At 33.1% G+C, this 19,207-nt stretch overlaps 1 protein-coding gene and 1 long non-coding RNA gene across 3 annotated transcripts in view; both read right to left on the minus strand.

Moving 5' to 3' along the window:
• Positions 1 to 3,785: 3,785 nt before the first annotated feature.
• The window catches only part of LOC120335095 (uncharacterized), a 30,426-nt gene continuing 15,004 nt past the window's right edge, over positions 3,786 to 19,207 (minus strand). Inside the window, exons 4-15 of one of the 2 annotated variants that reach the window (XM_078112696.1) lie at positions 10,953 to 11,068; positions 9,951 to 10,217; positions 9,775 to 9,877; positions 9,364 to 9,478; positions 9,004 to 9,186; positions 8,474 to 8,678; positions 8,120 to 8,231; positions 7,711 to 7,839; positions 7,030 to 7,188; positions 6,684 to 6,793; positions 6,265 to 6,435; positions 3,786 to 5,762 (exon numbers count right to left, since the gene is read on the minus strand). In XM_078112696.1, coding sequence (XP_077968822.1) covers positions 5,434 to 5,762; positions 6,265 to 6,435; positions 6,684 to 6,793; positions 7,030 to 7,188; positions 7,711 to 7,839; positions 8,120 to 8,231; positions 8,474 to 8,678; positions 9,004 to 9,186; positions 9,364 to 9,478; positions 9,775 to 9,877; positions 9,951 to 10,217; positions 10,953 to 11,068 — 1,999 coding nt within the window. In that variant the 3' untranslated portion in view covers positions 3,786 to 5,433. The remainder of the gene's footprint in view (positions 5,763 to 6,264; positions 6,436 to 6,683; positions 6,794 to 7,029; positions 7,189 to 7,710; positions 7,840 to 8,119; positions 8,232 to 8,473; positions 8,679 to 9,003; positions 9,187 to 9,363; positions 9,479 to 9,774; positions 9,878 to 9,950; positions 10,218 to 10,952; positions 11,069 to 19,207) is intronic. The other variant, XM_078112705.1, reaches the window with a different exon arrangement.
• On the minus strand, positions 11,431 to 12,922 carry LOC144422858 (uncharacterized). The gene is made up of 3 exons (XR_013475405.1): positions 12,771 to 12,922; positions 12,350 to 12,506; positions 11,431 to 11,609 (listed from the first exon to the last, which is right to left on the minus strand). It is a non-coding gene; the product is annotated as an uncharacterized LOC144422858 (long non-coding RNA).

Raw genomic sequence — 19,207 nt, forward strand, 5'->3', positions numbered from 1 at the left:
CCTCAGAAGCAGTCTCAAGTATTGAGATTTGGTGGCACCCGGTGCACCCCTTTGTGCTGATATGAAAGTTGTATGTAAAACCGTTTGATTCGTTTTTTTTTAAAAAACACGTAATGGTGTATGCTAGATATATGTAGATATATGTATAATATAGATGGCAGAAAGATATTTATTGCGATATTATTTGTTTCGTTTACAAAAATGTCAAAAAGCACTAACATTGGCTACCATTGTATCCTAGACTGAACATTAAACTCTAATTCATTTTGACAATATATATATATATATATGGGGTGTCTCGAAAGTAAGTATACACTTTTAATTTTGATTTGCTTTTCAGGTACTTATCATAAAGCGTTCATTTCTTCATGAAATATAGTATGTATATGTAGAAATATTTAGGTATTGTTTGCAATTTTTAAAAACCCACCGAATGACAAGGATATTAACCCAAGAAATGATGTGCAAAGTGCTGTTTGGCTAAAAGCATATGAATAAGACGAACTCATTGCCTCTTCAACAGAGAATTTGGAATTAATTCGGCTTCTACACGAAGAAAAATTTGTGCAATTCATCATAAATTTTCGGAAACTGGATCTGTAGCTGATGTACAAAGATCAGAATGACCAAGGAGCGGACGCTCTGAGGAAAAGATTCGGAGCCGAGCTGTTAAAGAGGCGCTCGGTTACTTCTTGCCAAACAGAAATTTTGCACCTATTACTTGGGTTAATCTCCTTGTCATTCGGTTGGTTGTTGAAAAATACAAAAAATGCCTAAATTTTACTACTTATCCTATAGTGATTTATTTACTACGACACATAAGTTGTTTGTTGACTGGTTTGATTAGTTGCGTCTGACACAAATTTTGACTGACGATAGTTTTGTCCCGAGTTTGTCAACCTGACAATATACACCAGTAGCCGTCAACGCCCACGTTAATGAAGATACGTTAGAAAATCTCTATATGTTTTTATTCGTAAATTTCCACAACACACAGAATACAAATCTTAAAACATTTATCCAGACTAGACTAGTTCTTTAGTTACATTGAAAATCTTATTAATATGTTGTTCAAACAATCAATTAATTTTGAAAACGTGACTTCGTGAGTTTGCGTCATAATAGTTCAGAAATTATAAAGCATTTGAATGAGTCGTACCTGTCAGACCGAGGATTTAAATTGTGGGAAAAGAATTTAAATGTGATAACGACAGGACGCAACTTGTTATGTTCCTAAAAATGGATTAATTTGAGTCAAACTAAAGTCTTGGTTTGAATTTTGGGAAAAATTAACTTTATTTTGATGATTTGAACATGAAATGGGGTACTTTTGAGGGTTAATTACTATATATACTCCGCGGGCCATACTTGGAAAGTTAAAAGATTTGACACATTCTAATAAATCGGAAATATACAAACGAAAAATAAGATATAATATACAATTTATGATATAAGTCAAAAACATATTTACATATATGGGATCTACAATGAGACCAGGCATTGAAATAAAGAGGAATTTATAAATACGGTAAAGGTTGTAAAGTAGAATTATAGAAGGATGGCTAAGAAGGATATTTTTTTAAAAAAATTTTGGTTTTGGGAGGTTAAAACATATTTTCAATCCAATGTACTTCGCTAAGTCAAAATACTTATACTCGAATTATCGCATTGTTACGATTTTGTCGACCTAGTTGGTCAATATACGCTTGTCTTATGTCGGGAAGAAAAAACGCATTTTTAAGTTTATGCCATCTCAGGTCTTTTTTGAAAAAATAGCGCTTTTGGTACAATTTTTGTTATACGAGCTTATTATTTTACCGTTCTATATGACGGCTTTGTAAATAATTAAAAGTATGACTTGCTCGAATCTACTTTTAGATAAATGGGGTACTTTTGGGGGTTAATTGCCATAATCCATGCCATGTTGTCAGAAGAAATGAACGCTCTATGATGAGTACCTGAAAAGCAAATCAAAATTAAAAGTGTATACTTACTTTTGATACACCCTGTATACATGTGTGTTTGTGTGTGTGTGTGTATACTTGTGTGTTCTCATTTATATCGCATTCACGGTATTTTCAGTTTCAGACGTATAAAGAGTCTAAGTTGGGTTGGCTGACACCGCAAATGTACCAAAGCATATCGGTAGTTTTCACCGATTTTTAGAAATGTCAAAAATTAAAAAAAAACTTACCGGCCCACTGTTCAATTTAATAACACTGATAATGATCAGGCCCCATTCACTAAAGCTAATTGATTGGTAAACGCCATTCCAATCTACTGAATATGGATTTATTGATTCAAATCTTATACAGTTCTTCATATTTCTCATTGTGTAAGAATCCTGCTGTAGAACAAAATTTATTGTATTTTATATATATATATATATATAAAGTGTATGATTTGTTGGGGATATCTATCCATCTATCCATTTAACTACCGTGGTATTTTGTTCATCTTTTGTATCTTTCACATACAATAAGAAGATTTGTGTCAACTGTAATCTATCCGTTGTTATCTATTATTTGCTTGGTAGACTTTGATATACTCAAAAACGAGCTCGTGATCTGAGTTGAGTTCTATTCAGGACTCCTATCTCGAAACTTCATTTTACAGAGTAGCCATAAAATCGCGCACGAGGATAACCTCAATCTATTATGACGCCGATGTACATCGTGGTCTGCTGCGCGCTGTGTTATAATGTCATAACACTACCGGGTTGTTCTTGTTGGATACGTAGTGGACCTATGAATCGTTTTGTTGTTGTTGTTCCTAGTATTCTCCTTCGTATCGTTATGAAAAAATCGCCTTTCTCTTCAACTACTGGAACAATTGCCTTGAAATTTCTTTCATTTAATCCATATATTTCTGTGAGCTCAATGGGATTTGTATTTTGTGTGCTATGACGTCACCAAAAGTTGCCATCTTGTGGTTGTTCCGCATATCCGCCAATCCTGTGCTCAGCGAACGTCTTTGGATCTGGTGCTTGGCGAAAGTGAAACGTTTTTTATTTTCATATTCAAGTCCACTCTTAGTGTAGAAATTGCTACTAAGATAATCGGTCCATAAGAATGATAGTAAAGGGAGAAAAGAAGTTGTGTGAACCACCCAGCGAAATGTAGGATTTTTTACAAAAAGACCACGAGCCGGATGATAATAACCCAAACCTATGGCAAACCGCGGTCTGACGCCTGGTAGGCAGTATTGTGTCGAGTGTGCAAACAAACTAGTTTGATGAAACTGAATCTCGACAGTAAACAGGTGCTAAGCCCCGATGCGGGTACGGAGACTGTCATTATTAGATCCGCCGTTTTCGCATTACATTCAAAACACAACTACTCCACCGCCCTATGTGAATCGATTGAGCTACCAGAATTATGACCGACCTCACCATTTATGCCACAGAAGGAAAAAACAACTCAGTTAATATCAGCATCAAATCTCGGCACCGTCTTCACAAAAGTCCAAAACAGCACTTTAAGAATGGAAGTTTCACATGTTGGCATAATTGTCATATTTTGGATTAGGACTCCACGCGCAAATATTGCTCCATAACGCCTGCTACTTACTAGGTGAAGCAACGTGAACGATTCACAACTTTGCTAGTTATTTGCGTCGAACAGGAAATCATTGTTCCGCAAGAAACCATAATATTTTGTATGTCTTTGGGTGACTGCCTGTCGAAACGGTACGACCATCAGTCCCACTTCGTAAAATGATTTAAAAATTCACACACACAATTCATTGAGTCACTTTTGCACATAAGACATGCAATGCCAAACCAACTGTTTTTTTATTTGTATATACTAGATTAATATTAGATACTAAAAACATATTGTTGAGCAATATAACGAACAAATATAAATTTAATGCAAAGCAGAAATAAAATATATGTTAGTTTCATAGATGATAATGTGTGATATATTTAAGATTGTTGTGAAACGACTTTGTCAAATATTATTTATCTGTCATTTTTCCTTTTCCACGTATATTTACAAAGATTTGAAAGATCACATATACAGCACAGGAAAGTTTTACACGACCCTGCTCATTGTTCAAATTTTGCTATATCCCTCAAAATAGTTTTCATTCGGTGTAACTTATAAATAGCGAAATGCTTGTGAACGTCTCATGTTTCCTGTTTGCAGTGGACAGTAAAAATATTTTCACATTTAAACGCACCAACATTTATCCATTTGAATAGGGGAGACTTTTTATATATCGAGACTTAATTTTTATATAAACTTCTCTGAGTAAGTTCGTGAGAAAAGTTTGCAATATCAAAGTTTCTACCCTTATTTAATTACACATGGCCAATTTCCTAAAAATTTGGAATAGGTAACAAACTCAAATCTGCATTTGCGATCTTTTCAACTGCTTAACGTATATATATGTCTCAGTCACAAGTATTTCCAAGCACATTATTGTTCTTCACTAGAAATTAGAGGTATCGTTGCTGGATGTTCAAATGATATTAACTTTTGCTCGTCTTAATAAGATTATAATAATAGGTCTGTACAAATAAAGCAGCAATATTTACAAATACCAATAAAGAAAAATTAACAAAGTAAACAAAATGTCGCAGTAATGTGAAACACTCTTTAAAGTCAAAATTTCCTTTTCTGAGAAAATACAATAAAAATTTAGAAACTTAAGAAGGTCTGATAGATCATCATCGAGTCAGCGATACTCCAATTAATTAAAATGCGAAACAAAAATGTCAAGTGAAAATGCATAAAACAATAGAATTAAACACCACATGGTTCTAGCTTGATGCATTTGCAGGACCTGGTAAATAAAAATCTCTAGACTCAACTGGTGACGATTTGCAAAATTACAGACAGGCGCATCACGTACCAGGGGTAATCCCATGTCCGATGAAATGGCTGCATTTCATACATAACATCCAATTGCTATAAAAATAACGGACTATTTTTAGTCATAAGAAGCAATCTTTCATTTTTCTCTTCTATTTTTAGTCAACAAGAAGAATTCTTTCATTCTTTGAAAATGACACTATAAAACTTTCCTATTTTATAGTATATGCGTATTAGTTGTCGAGCATGGAAATTATAACGAGCAAGACAAAATGAGTGAACTTCTCAAGTGAGGTTTTTGATTTTTATTGCTGTATTATAATACACAGACTTAACCGGAACTACAAGTCGTTTACAAGAATGCATGCTGGAATATATATGTTTGCGACATGACCTACAGAGCTGATTACACTCTGGGTGAAAAAGTGAATCGATACTGATGATTGCTCTGTCCCGGCTATGAGATAGAGAAGTCGATCGACACCAACTTGACTGACTACTTCAATAATAACGACATTGTATGTAACAAGTATACCTAGTGTTTTGTCAATAAACAACTATTTTGAATTTTTTACATTTTGTAATTTGCTGATAGTTACTGCTTAGCTGAAATTCATCAGGCGTTGTAAGATTCGTAAGCTGTTTCCACTTGTGTTTGCTTAGTTGTCGCAGGCAGAGCTTGTTCGTAACCGGCAGTTTCTTGCAGGACATTTGATGATGATGGTTGTTCGTAAGCTGATTCCACTTGTGTTTGCTTAGTTGTCGCAGGCAGAGCTTGTTCGTAACCGGCAGTTTCTTGCAGGACATTTGATGATGATGGTTGTTCGTAAGCTGATTCCACTTGTGTTTGCTTAGTTGTCGCAGGCAGAACTTGTTCGTAACCGGCAGTTTCTTGCAAGACATTTGAATATGATGGTTGTGAAGCTGGATTGTTGGGAGGAGTTGCTAATTAATTTAAAGAATGTAATTAGCAACCACAGAACAAACAAAAATCGATTTAAAATACTTATCTTGTTAGAAATCAGATCTAAGTGAACCTGTGGTAGACAGTGTGTTAAAATAATAATTTTTTAAATAAAATATCTCAGTTTTTTTCCATCACTTCATAGAAGGTATGTTCACAGACCTAGCTCTTTCAAATTTTTAGTAATTTAATGGGCGTGACTCCTAGTAGGGCTTCAATTTTATTCACTTTTTATTTGCGGTGGCATTCCAATTTTGTATAAACTCGAGATATTCAAATTGTATTGCCCCACTATTAGAACCTGTATTGATTGATAAACGTTTTCTATCCCATCAACATTGATGGCATGGGTTTATCATTGAAGTGGAGTTACAACTTTTATTGTGACCGTATGCTGTTGTGTTTATACACTTTGAATGACACTTCGAATTTGATTTTATGGGAATAATATTTTATACATCAGTTCTGATTATTTCTCACTACCTTTTTCTTCTATAGTTTCGTAATTATGTTCTTTTACTTCTGCCTTTTCCTTCAAATTCTTTATTTTTTTCTTCGATTTGTATATGATCCAGACAGAGACGACCAAGAAGACGAAAGGAATGAGAAAACCAATCACAAAACTGATGATGTTGAACTCGAACGCTTCTTTTTCTAAAACAAATACGTTACTCTGATTTCCCGTTGATATTTAAAGGTTTTGAGATTATAGTTTTATTAAAATTAGCAACATCATCTCTAGAATTACAAAGATAGTATATAACGTTCACAATAAAAGAACACTTTATTCTTCTTTTAATTCTCAAAACTATTTGCTTGTTATCTTGTGTTGTTTGAAATTTGCTAATTTTTTTCATAATCTGGCTTTGAATTAACCAAATCTGAATATTTGTTATTCTTACCGGTATCGTTCTTAGCAGTAGTTTCTTGTTCACCTTGTTTCAACGTTATAGAGGGGCTTTGACTGAAATTTATTTGGTCACCAGAGGGCGTGGAATAAACTATCGAGACACTGAAGTAAAATAAGTTATATTATGCATTGCGAAAATAAATTTCTCAAATGAAATAGGTATATATTATATTTGATTTGATAGCACCATTAAATAAGTAAATCAATCTAATTTGACGTTAACATATATCTTTACTGTCTGTCGGTTTTGAAATAGCATTATATTAATACCAAAACTTTCAATTAAAAAATTAAAAGTCTATGATGATCTATATAACTCTAAGATATATATAGAATACCTGAACATCTTTTTATCTAATTTTTTGTTCCTTCCTGTGAATAAAATTTCTTTTCCAGAACTTTCTTCATTTTGTATCCCTGCTTTTCCGGTATTTATTACGTCACATGTTGTCATTGATTCATCACCGAGTGTAATATTCATTCGCTTATCGTTCATGCTAAAATATTTTATTCAATGTAGAATAGAATATGATATGTTATGCAGGAAATATCGCTGCTGCTCGAGACAATAGAAAAACCGCGTTGCAACGACGCATACAGGTATTTACACCTTGAAACTTTTCAAAATACATCTATGGTGGTACGAACATATGCAGTATCAATGTATCTTCTTGCATGTGCGTTGTATGCCCATACAATAGCCCAAAAGTATTGGAGTAAAGTATTCGTAGTACAATGCGTTTCGTTATAGTTTTTAGAAAAAATCAACGTCAAAAATCTTATAAATTTATACCGAAATATCGCCGTTGTCCTGATATATTACGTAATACCTACATTGCCCTGGTACCGATTGCGAATAAATCTTTTATTCGATTAGTTAATCTTAATATCGCCAATAAACTTTCAATCATTTTCTTATGTTACATATTTCAGGCAAAGTTTACAAATCATGTTTAACTAAAACGCTTAATTAAATAATCACGTAATATAATTTTCTATAAATAAAAACTATTTACAACCTTGAAACAGGTATTGCTTTAGCAATGTACTTATCACCGCTCTCTGTGTTGTTAATATTTATCATGTCAGTCAAGGAGAAGGCCGCGTCGTGTTCCTTCAAATTTGTGCGTACAAGTACGAATATGCAACTGTAAATTAATAGATTATAGATTATACAATAACAGAAATTGTACCGACATCTTGTTTTGTTGAAGAATAAAGTTCATATTGAAAAATGATACTAATCAAAATTAATCAGAACTTTCGTGTCTTTTAAGCCGAGTGATTATATTGGTACAGGAGAGGAATAATATACCTAATACGATATATGAACAGGCACAATTGATTTTTTTTTCAGGCTAATAGGAAGATGAATGTACTACCTTTATTGTCGATATATTATTTTCTACTCTGTTGCATTTAGCTTACCTGACAAGGCCATTAGTCTCATCTGGTGCTTGTATTCCGAGTTTTTTGAATCCACATACGCTGCTAACTAGGTTATCTTCAAAACTATCAGGCGGAAAAACCTTTGTGGGAGCTAAAATACAAGACAGTGTTTAGTCAAAGGCATTACGATATTCTTGATTTTTTCTTCAGGATTCACATTTTTGCTGCAAACAGCGTTCTGCAAACGTGTCTAATTATCGTTTCAATTTGAAAATTGATACATATTTAGAACGCAATGACTTACGCAACTTCGCATATCTTGGGTTAATCAGAGTTGTTGAGTAGATTAGTGATTACAAAATTGAATACACAAACATTGAATTCTGAATATACCTCTAGGTTTTCCAAGACAACTGCCAGTAACAGATAAAATTTGACCAAATCCAGCACAACTGAATATTTTGATTGAAGCGGAATAGTTACGATTTGATTCTGGTTGAAACGAATACACAGATGATGACGTCACGTTTATAAGTTTCATGTCTGTCTTCAAGTTTGAATCTCGTGAGGAAGCCAGGGTTGAAGTTAGATTCAGTTCCTATTAATCATGAGATAAGTAATTACATCCGAAAGTCACTAAAAATGCTCTGAAAATTGATACCAAATAAGGATGTTGAAGATAACGTAAAACCTTCCAGCTGAGTGGAATAGGAATTGGATATAAATTACTATTAAACAAAAAACCAATGTGCAATTTATATGAGCGGACCAAAACAGATCTACGATCGTAAGTATAAACAGTCAAACTTCACGACTTAATGTGGACTTCATGATACACGTTGGGATTCTAAATTCAATTGACATATATTCAACCAAAGCTGTGTGTTTCGAATAATTTGAGTCAAAATAAAAATATTGCTTACCACAGTATATGAATCACCAGTCTCTGTCTTGTTAGATAAGATCCAAGAGATGACGCAAGTTTGTGTATTTTTGTATTGTATAATAGACGACGATTCTGCAGATAACATTGCTCCCCCTGTTGTTGCGTTTCGGAAAGTAGAATATTTGGTTGGACAGTTATCTTTTGTTGCACATGCAGTAATCTGACAAAAGTTATTTATATAGGCATTTTAATAACGAAAGTATAAATGGGGCAGAAAACTAATTTAGCCTTACAGGTAAAGGCGATCTTGAAAAGAGAGACCTTCGTCCACAAATATTCGCATAAAATAAGTGCGGAACAATCGATGTGAACAATATAATAAATCGTTATTGCTTACTTTGATTGTATAGGCTGTGGTTGGCGACAAACTGATTATTGTTGTTGACTGTTTTTCAGATGTTGGTAAATCCACCCATCTTGTTGATCCGCCTGAGGTCGGACTTACTTCTATCCTGTAAAACAGATGTTAGTTTACGCTGGCATTAATGCAAGTAACAACGGGTAGCAATATGCGTAATGGAATTGGGTCGTGACCAGCATGACAGATTTACGTTTTGACTTTTAGTAATACCTTTAGTAAATTTAACAATGTAAATCGAGCAGCTTTAGCCGTTTTCTCAAATGACTTTATAACATTGTTGTCAAAGCGAGTATTCAATCAGATTTGTCTATAGGCCTGTTCCGTGTAAAAGATGGCACATAACTAAATCTTGTGGATATATCAAATTATTCATAAAGATGAACATACTTGTGTGGCAATCCAACAGCATTTAAATGTGGTTGCCATGAGATGATCAAGTTAGAATTGCAGACGTTATTGGATATTTGATGGATTGTGGGATTTCCATCCACTGACAAAGTAAATAAAGTTAGATTAGCTGACAGAGATTACAAAATCAAGCAGAGATCGTTATTTTTATTCACCTCCATATGATTCAGTCGTAGCTTTCCAGGTTTGGCCAATTTGATAACGACAACTATAGGATCCCGCATCTGCAATATTTGCGTTTTGAAGATTTAATGTTGCTGATCCATTTTGTATCGTTTGATAAACTCTACTTGTATTTTCGGTTGATACTTTGTTAGATGCTTTGCGCCATTCAATTTGTATTGCAGCGCTGCAGTTTGTTGCAGAACACCTTTTCTGGTTTACGTTGATGGTTTGTATTCTAACGAACGGGCCTGGAAATACTGAAGCAGAATGTGTGAAATTTGAAGCTGTAAATAACACAAATTGGTTTAGAATAAGAAAAAACTAGGTTGATTACTTTGGTTCATGCAAGCAGAAACACTGAACATTGAAAGTAGTTAGCGCAACTCTGTTTGTAACACAATTTGAATTAAGTGATTGAAGCCCAATAATTCTATTATGAGCATTCAGTGGCACCGAAAAACAATACTTGTATCGTATACTTGTACATGTGATATGTATTGATCAGTTCCAATTGTATATTCCTAATTTGACAATCTATTTCAATTCATATTTAATTTACGATCATTAATTTTAAGTGCTAGCTTATTGGTTAGGAAGTTGATATATTTGAGTTTTGCTGGGACAGTGCGGTAGTTACTGTAGTGTTCTGGGTACTATAGCTTTTGCACAGTTCAAGCTTCCTTCATAATATCGTATGATTTTTGTGGAATTGTTTTTAAAATATTATGTTTGAACCTCGTGTGCATTTATTTGAGTTTTGCTCTATTGTTTCTTTAGATAGAATCTATGCAACTTGTTACGTTCCCATTATCTCCGATTGAGCAAGCTTGCATATGCTGACCACTTGTAGAATATTAGACTAATTTATTGCATAGCTAGAAAACCCATGTAAAGGTGATTATGAGGACGATTTATATAAGTCCATTCTCAAACCAAAGCCATCTATGTTAAGGAATGTCATCAGCGAATGGAGAAAAATCAATAAATATTACCTTTCTGGCAAATGTAGTAGAAGTTTCCATCACAAGATGTATCAACCCACTCATACGTTTGTCTTCCAACTACCAAACAATCTTCATTGCCAACATTGTTTGGTTGATTCGATTTCCTGATAAATTTAGAAGCCGAATAAAATATTCTAAAAATTATGCAGGCTCTAAGCATTTAATTTAAGAAATAGTTAGTGACAAGTTGTTACGCTGATATAGCTCCTAAATATTTTCCGAACAGAGGAAGTATTGATAAACTACATATGAAATTAGACTAAGTTTTTGCTTGGCATAATTTATTCAATTGCCCCTAACAGGTATCTAGTGAGGTTTGTCAGGAATTCACCTCGGATAAAAGGAATTTGACTACGACGGATAATAAATATCATTATTGGAGTTATGCCGTGGTATTTCTCTTCACTATAATATTGATAATATGAATACCGCGTGGTATACAAGTTCTGAAAACTATTTCACGCAGAAAATATATTGTTTATTAAATTCTTTTGCAACTTTTATAAATAAAATTGAAAAACAAACCAGTTTTGATATCCCACTTCTCCCCTCATGATCACATGAGTACCATCCTGCCATTTTCAATCTTTTTTTTTAGCTATGTAATTTCCTCCAATGTAAAAAGTGTTAACAGTATCTTGTATGCTAAGAATATAAAAACCTTATCTTTTCTTTTTAAAGAAATTACCGAAAACATCGATTACAAATTAAGAAAACGACTGGAAGAAGAGCTGAAATAGACCACGGACGCGCTAAGATACCTAAATAGCCTTTATTTGTTGAAGCAAAGTAGTATTAAAAAGCGTTGATTATGCCGGGAAGTCCGCAATAAATAAATAAAAACAGTTGGTTCAGGTGTTTACATGTGATTTGCAAACTTGAATTGATTTGTCCAAAAACTAATTACTGAAAAACCCATTGCGTAAAGAACAGTTTTTGCTTCAATTTATTCAAATTTATAAACTTATGAGCCATGGAAATTGATTTGTGATTTTATCCTATTCAGGATAAAATACTAGCTTCAGTGCAACACACCCAAGGAAAATAAATCGCTATGTAAATGTTAAAACTAAAACGATTTCTGGATACATCAGGCTGGGATTGGATATAAGATATTATGTAAAAATAAAGAAGTACATAGTTGGGATTATTGCAGTACTACTATATGCTTTCTAAAAGTAAAATAAATCTCGTACATCATTGTACAAACAATATCCTATTTCAACTCACGTATATAATAAGTGTTTAATCTACATTGAGATGGTACAAACAACAGTGAGATAATCAATTCCACCTATTTAGTGCTAAAGTTTCATTCAATACATTGAGTAACTACCATAGTAAATAACACCAAGATATCAAAAATAAAATTATTCTTAACTCACGGGAATGACGAATTAATGACTCTCGTTATTCTCTCATTATCAACTTTAGCCAAGTAACCTCTTAATCCTTTACAGGAAGATATTGCCTCGTTGTAAGTTTTACGTTGTTTGAAGAAAAGCAGTTCAAACCCATCAACACATTCTTTCTTCCAGGGATCTAAAACACAACGGTATCTGGAATTGTATTCAGTTTCAAATTTGAACAATTGAATAAATAACAATTCTCATTTATTAACATAAAATTTGACAAAAGATAAAATTGGAATGATAGATTGAATAAGTATACAATACTTTAAAAGCTGAGATTTTTTAATTTATTACAAGGAAACTTTGTATTTGTCCGTGAGAATGCAACCTATTCATAAACAAAAGGTTTTCATCGAGATATGACCAAAAATTTTTATTCATAAAATTTGACTACCTTGAGCTGAAACACTGGTGATAAGGATCGAAAACAATATCACCAAAATTGTAAGATTCATCTTTATTATTCGAAAGACACAGTTTTTGACATTTGTCGTCAACTTAAATATTACAACCTAATTTTATTTCTTTTTGATCAGGTCGTTTCGGGTTTCAATTATCATAACTGCAATGAAAAAATAAAATTAATAAATGCCACTTAAATAAATAAAATTATAATTTATTGAAATATAAATCAAGCAACTCAAGTAAATGGACGTGAAAAACATCACAGTTCCTATTGTTGAAGCAATATTATGAATAACGGCGAATCACGTCGACTGATTTGAACCTTTGTGACGTAGAAGATCGACCTTTTCACCAGTATGCCCAGCTACATAAATTCGTCCCTTCTCTTATATTCAGATTTTAGTTGATCATAGATCGTTGTTCGCTTAAGACTGAACTGGTTATTAATATATTTCGACATTGTGGCAATATCCATGAGTCTTTCTTGTGGTAAATTACAAGCAGCAGAAGTGGCTGTACCTGCTATGAAGCGAAAGCATTGGAACACTTTTTCACGAGAATACTTTGATACAGTGATAATAACTACATAACTTATGCGTAAGTTTCTTCATTCACAATTTGAAATAATTCCACTCCTACAAACTGCTACTAATATTACCGTACCAACATTTCTCGAAACCCGCTCTACATACAATCAGGAAAAGTGAACGTAAATTGTCACGTATGGATGTTAAACTGAGATGGTTCACTGAGTCAGTCTACCACTTCCCACCATACTAACAAAAGAGTTGCAAACGCACGGAAACATTAACTTCCAATAACCGTTCCTAAATCGCAATGGATTGTGTGTTCATGCATCAGTTATACCTGATGTAATAGCACAAATTCATAAGGAAGTATTGCCAGTATATTCGTTAAGCAAACACTGCATTGTGATTATGCTTAGCATCGTTGTCACGAGTGGATGTTATGAAAACCAAATAATATAACCAAGTGGAAATTGCTTTCCTCTGTCTTTCATTAGTATGTACCTATAGCATCATCCCCCCAAAAGCAATTGAGATCTAATCTCAACACACCCACAATACACTGTATCACACAGATCCTCGACAGGTTCGATAACAAATCAGAATACGTTAATTACAAAACGTAACGTCTCAAACAAATATGTTAACTTAACATTTTTTTTTCTCACACTTAAGAAATTCGAATTATTGTGATCTAAGACAAGTACTTCTTACCAGCTAGACGAGGTTTGAGGTGAGTTGCGCGAGACTAACTCCCTCTCGTCATCTATGCCTTTATGCTAGAGGTTTGCTTGAAAATAATGTAGGAACATATTTTATTATTATGTTGTTTTCTTCCATATTGAAAATACATCGAGTTCTGAATAAGGAATGACGCATTGAACTAACTGCAAGACGACATTGCTTTAGTGAATTCTATTGAGGAAACGATATTTCCCGAGAAAGCTATTAGGCAATAACTTTATACGTCGCTTACATAATCTTTTCATGCTTTGTCACAACTTTTAGGATCGTTCATTGTTTCAAAATAACCCATTTCATTTCTCACACTTTCGAGAGAATACTTTTTTAATGAAATTATTTTTTGCAAAAATGGACCGATTACGCGACTAGGTAATGAAAATGCAGTATTATAAAGTGTAAAGTTTAATTTGCCAAATATAGGCCACGAAAACCTCTGTATCCATGCTCCCGTTTTAACAACATATAAAATCTTACAAATATAATTTGTTTTCTGAATATTTCAATATGTTTATATTATTTTTTTTGAATTGGATGAATTGAGTTCTAATTCCCAAAAAGTTAACATTTGACTTTAATACCAGTTATATTCGTCCGCGGCACGACGTGACGGCACAACTTGGTCATTTCGAATCCAACACATACGAAAACAAACTATCGTTAATAAACGCTTCAACAATATGTCTTACGCGGAATCTGGTCACTAGAGCATGAATTCGCATTTTCTTGTAGTTTATTCCAGAATACGCTATGTTGGTCGGACAGCTTGGGTCGAGTGTTCGAACAAACCAGTTTGGATAAACTAAAACTCTAAAGCAGCTCGACACTAGACCGGTACTAAGCCACAGTGTCGGTACGGAGACTGACGTTATCGCATTACTTTTAAAACACACTAAACTCCACCGCCTTATGTGGCTTGATCAAGCTCCCAGTAATTGCACCGGCCCCGCCATCTATGCCACCGGGAAACATGATCAGTCCAATATCGACATCACATCTCAACACCATCGTCGCAACAGCCCAATACAGCACTTTAAGGACGACCGTTCGGCATTTTGGCACAATAGCCATTTTTTGGATTAGGAGTCACAAGGGATTCACAACTTTGCAAGTTATTAACGCCGAACAGGAAGCTATTGTTCTTAACGAAACCAAAGTTGTGTATGTCTTTGGGTGACTGCAAAACAGAACAAACAGTAATGACGCCTCGTAGAAATGCTAAAAATTCACACCCACAATTTATTGAAACTATTGTTTTTACCGAAACCAAGGCTTTGTATGTCTTTGGGTGACTGCAAAACGGAAAGAACAGTATTGACGTCTCGTATAATTACTAAAAATTCACAACCTCAAATCATTGAGTCATGTTAGTATATGAGGTATGTATTGCTAAAGTGACAGTATTTTATTCTGTATATACAATGTTAATATATGAAAGTAAATTCATATTGCTGGGCAATTTAATGAACATATATAAATTTAATGTGGAGCAGAAATAGAATATATTAATATAATGTATATATAATATCGTTTCAAAGATGGCAATGTGTGGGATTTTGAGTTTGTTGGAGAACAATTTTGTCAAATCTTGTTTCTCCGTCATTTTTCCATAGTTTAATTTTTGCAACATCACTTAAACTGTTTTAATTTGGTAAAATGATAAAAAATTTAAATTATAAAAAACAAAAACACCATAAGTTTCCTGATTGCAGTAGTCAGTAAAAATAATTTCACATTCAAACTCACCAATATTTATACATCTAAATATAAAAAAAAAATTTTAATCAAACGATGGTTAATTTTTACATCAATTACAATCTGGGTACGTTCGAGAGAAAAGTTTGCAATGCGAAAGTTTTTGGCATTCTGTTATTATACATGGCCGGCTTCCCGAAGATTTGAAATAACTGACGAGACCAAAACTGCATTTGCGATCATTTCAACTAATCACTCTATTTATACTTTTTGAAAACGTATATGTCTCAGATACAAGTAATTCCAAGCACAATATTGTTCTTCACTAGAAATTAGAGGTATCGGTGCTGGATGTTCAAGTGATATTAACTTATTGCTCTTCATAATAAGTTTATATTACTTATATCTGTACAAATATATCAGCAACATTTAGAAATATTAAAAAAGAGAAATCAACAAAGAAAACAAAGTGTCGTGGTAATGTGAAACACTCTTTGATGTCAAAATTCCCTTTTCTGTAAAAAAGCATTAAAAATATAGAAACTCACGAAGGACGGATTGCTCATTATCAATTCCCTATGATATTTAAAAAGCGAAATAAAGAGGGCAGGTGAAAATTCGACAAACAATATATTAAAACACCACACAGTATCGCTTAAAGCATTTGCAGAACCTGGCGAATAAAAACCTCTAGCGTCAACTAGTGACGATTTGCAAAACTACAGACAGTCATAACACGTATATTGTCACAATTTCGACATCTTCAGCAGATATTCCACTTTTACTATTTGTGCTTAATTTATTTGTTTACAGTTGCATATTTGTACTCGTTCACAAAACTTTGAAGACATCTGATGACGTACTTTCTTCGACTGACATGATAAAACTTAACAATACAGTGGATGGAGATGAATATATTGCTAAAGCAATATCTGTGAAAAGGTTAGAAGTATTTATTTTTTCAAATATTCTACATTGTTATTTGAGTTGATTATGTGATTTCATGTAAATGATATTTGTCAAATTCAGGTGACGGATGTTATATATTATGATATGAGATTTTGTTTAAAGGTCATACCGAAATATATCATCGGAACTAAATGAATTTGACTTTTTTATGCTACGCATATTTACGCCGTTCGCTTGAAAATCACATTTTTTGTCCGTGTGAACTGCTATGCGTTATTAATATTCAATGCTTACAATATTTTGAGTAGCATCGGTAATTCTGTATAACAGATTATTGTGTAATCGCCATTGGATATTTTAGCATGAATGGGAAACGAATGAATATTACACTCGGTGAAGAATCAATGACAACGTGTGATGTGATAAACACCGAAAAGTCAGGGATACAAAAGGAAAAATCTTCTGGAAAAGAAATTTTATTTACGGGAAAAAATAAAAAACTAGATAAAGAGATATTCAGGTAGATATTTATAATCTATACTTCTTCAAACACATGCTTCAATTGAAAGTTTTAGCATAAATGCAATCAATAACTCTTAGTAAAAAAACATTAAGAATGTAAAGATATTTCTTGACGCAAAATTAAATTTTTTACTTAATTCCTTATTTAATGTATAAATGTATATAAGTATATATTCTTTAATATATACTTTATCATTTTGTTATAATGTATAAGATAACTTATCTTGCTTCAGCATCTCAATCGTTTGTTCGACGTCATCTGGCGACCAAATATTTTTCAAACAAAGTCCCTCAATTATTCTGAACAGCGCTGCTATAGACGATGAGGGTAAGGAAGACTATTCTATACTTCAGCCAAGTGTAATAGAGAAGTTTGGTCTAGGTCAATAGATTGAGATAAAAAAAAAGTTAGCTGACTCAGGTCACAAGAAAATATTGAGAATGTAAGCTGAACGCGGTTTAGGTCAAACTATTGCGAGGGAATAGTTCTGAGAATTTTCCAGGAAAATATAACTTGGCAAAACATTGGCTTGAAGATCAAGCGTTATTTTATCGAAAGCATCTTTCGCTATTTTTGATGTTTTGGAAATAAAGATCGTGCGATTATCTTTGAAGATTGTGATTTTTGTCCATTCTATCAATATTTATTGAACCAAAAGCCCTTTAAGATCATTTGGAATTATTAGTAATATTTTTTTTTTTTTTATAATAAAATTCATTCGAGTTCAACATCGTCAGTTTCGTGATCGGTTGTCTTATTCCATTTTTCTTCTTGGTCGTCTCTGTCGGGGTCATATACAAATTGAAGGAGAAAATAAAGAATCTGGAGGAAGATGTTAAAGCAAAAGAACACAATTACGAAACTATAAAATGAAAAGGTACTCTTAGAATTAATGTTGATCAGAAAAGCATTATTCCCTGGATAAAATATTGTTCCTATATACCCAAATAGTTTTATGGGTATTCAAAACAAAAAATAATATTTACTCATATTGTAAACACAACAGAATATGTTCGGGATCAAATTTTTATCTCCAATTTATTTATAATTACATAGAATGAATTTTAGTAAGATGTAAAAGTTTAGGAAGATATTGATGTACAAATATTATACCCGGAGATATGCAATTTTGAAAAGCCCCCAAAAAATTTGCATAATAAAACAAATATAAATGTATTTCTGAGAGACATGTTCATCTTGAATTACTGAAATTTAAAATGGATTGGTCTAATATTAGCCCATTACACCAATATTATAAATCTTATTGAAATTTTTATTTAAATTTGTTTCTCAACCAATTAGCAACTCCTTCCAACAACCAGTTGTATTTGAATGTACTGCAAAAAACTACCGAAAACGAACAAGCTTTTCGTGCCACAACTATCCAAGCACAAGGGGAATCAGCTTACGAAACTTATAACGCCTAATAAACTCAATATCTATTCGCATATTATAGAAAGAAAAAAAGTTGGTCTTCATAAAACACTTGGTGAATTTGTAACAAACAATGTCTTAGCTGTTGGTTAGAATATATTTAAATCGTGATGGTGTCAATGGATTAAAATTCTTACAAGTCGACTCAATTATCAATTTCCATCCAATTTCTCTGAAGCTGATATGAATATACTAATATCATACGGCACGTATTCTCATTTTCGAATATGAAGAAAATTGACTTAGAAAACAGTCACGTAGTAATTCGATGATATGCCCAAAATGCCCATATTTCGTCGGCCAGGGTTTTTCTCCTGATATAGATGTCTTAATCTGGTTCTCTCGAAGTTTGCGTACTAAGATGGCGGACACCGGAACGTAGTATGTGTGCCGCATGTGTAATTTTATTCCAATTTTCCATATTTTAGTTCTATTGCGAGTTCAAGGACTAGCCAAGTGACTCCCGTAGTATTTGTATCTAAAATTAAGGCTTAACTCTAACCTGGTACATATACTAAGTTCCGGTGACCGCCATCTTGGTTCACATCCTTCCTTAATCTTACAAATCTTTACTAGACGTTTTCAAATCACTTGGTT

This window comes from Styela clava, chromosome 1 (genome assembly GCF_964204865.1).
Source record: "Styela clava chromosome 1, kaStyClav1.hap1.2, whole genome shotgun sequence".
NCBI lineage: Eukaryota > Metazoa > Chordata > Ascidiacea > Stolidobranchia > Styelidae > Styela > Styela clava.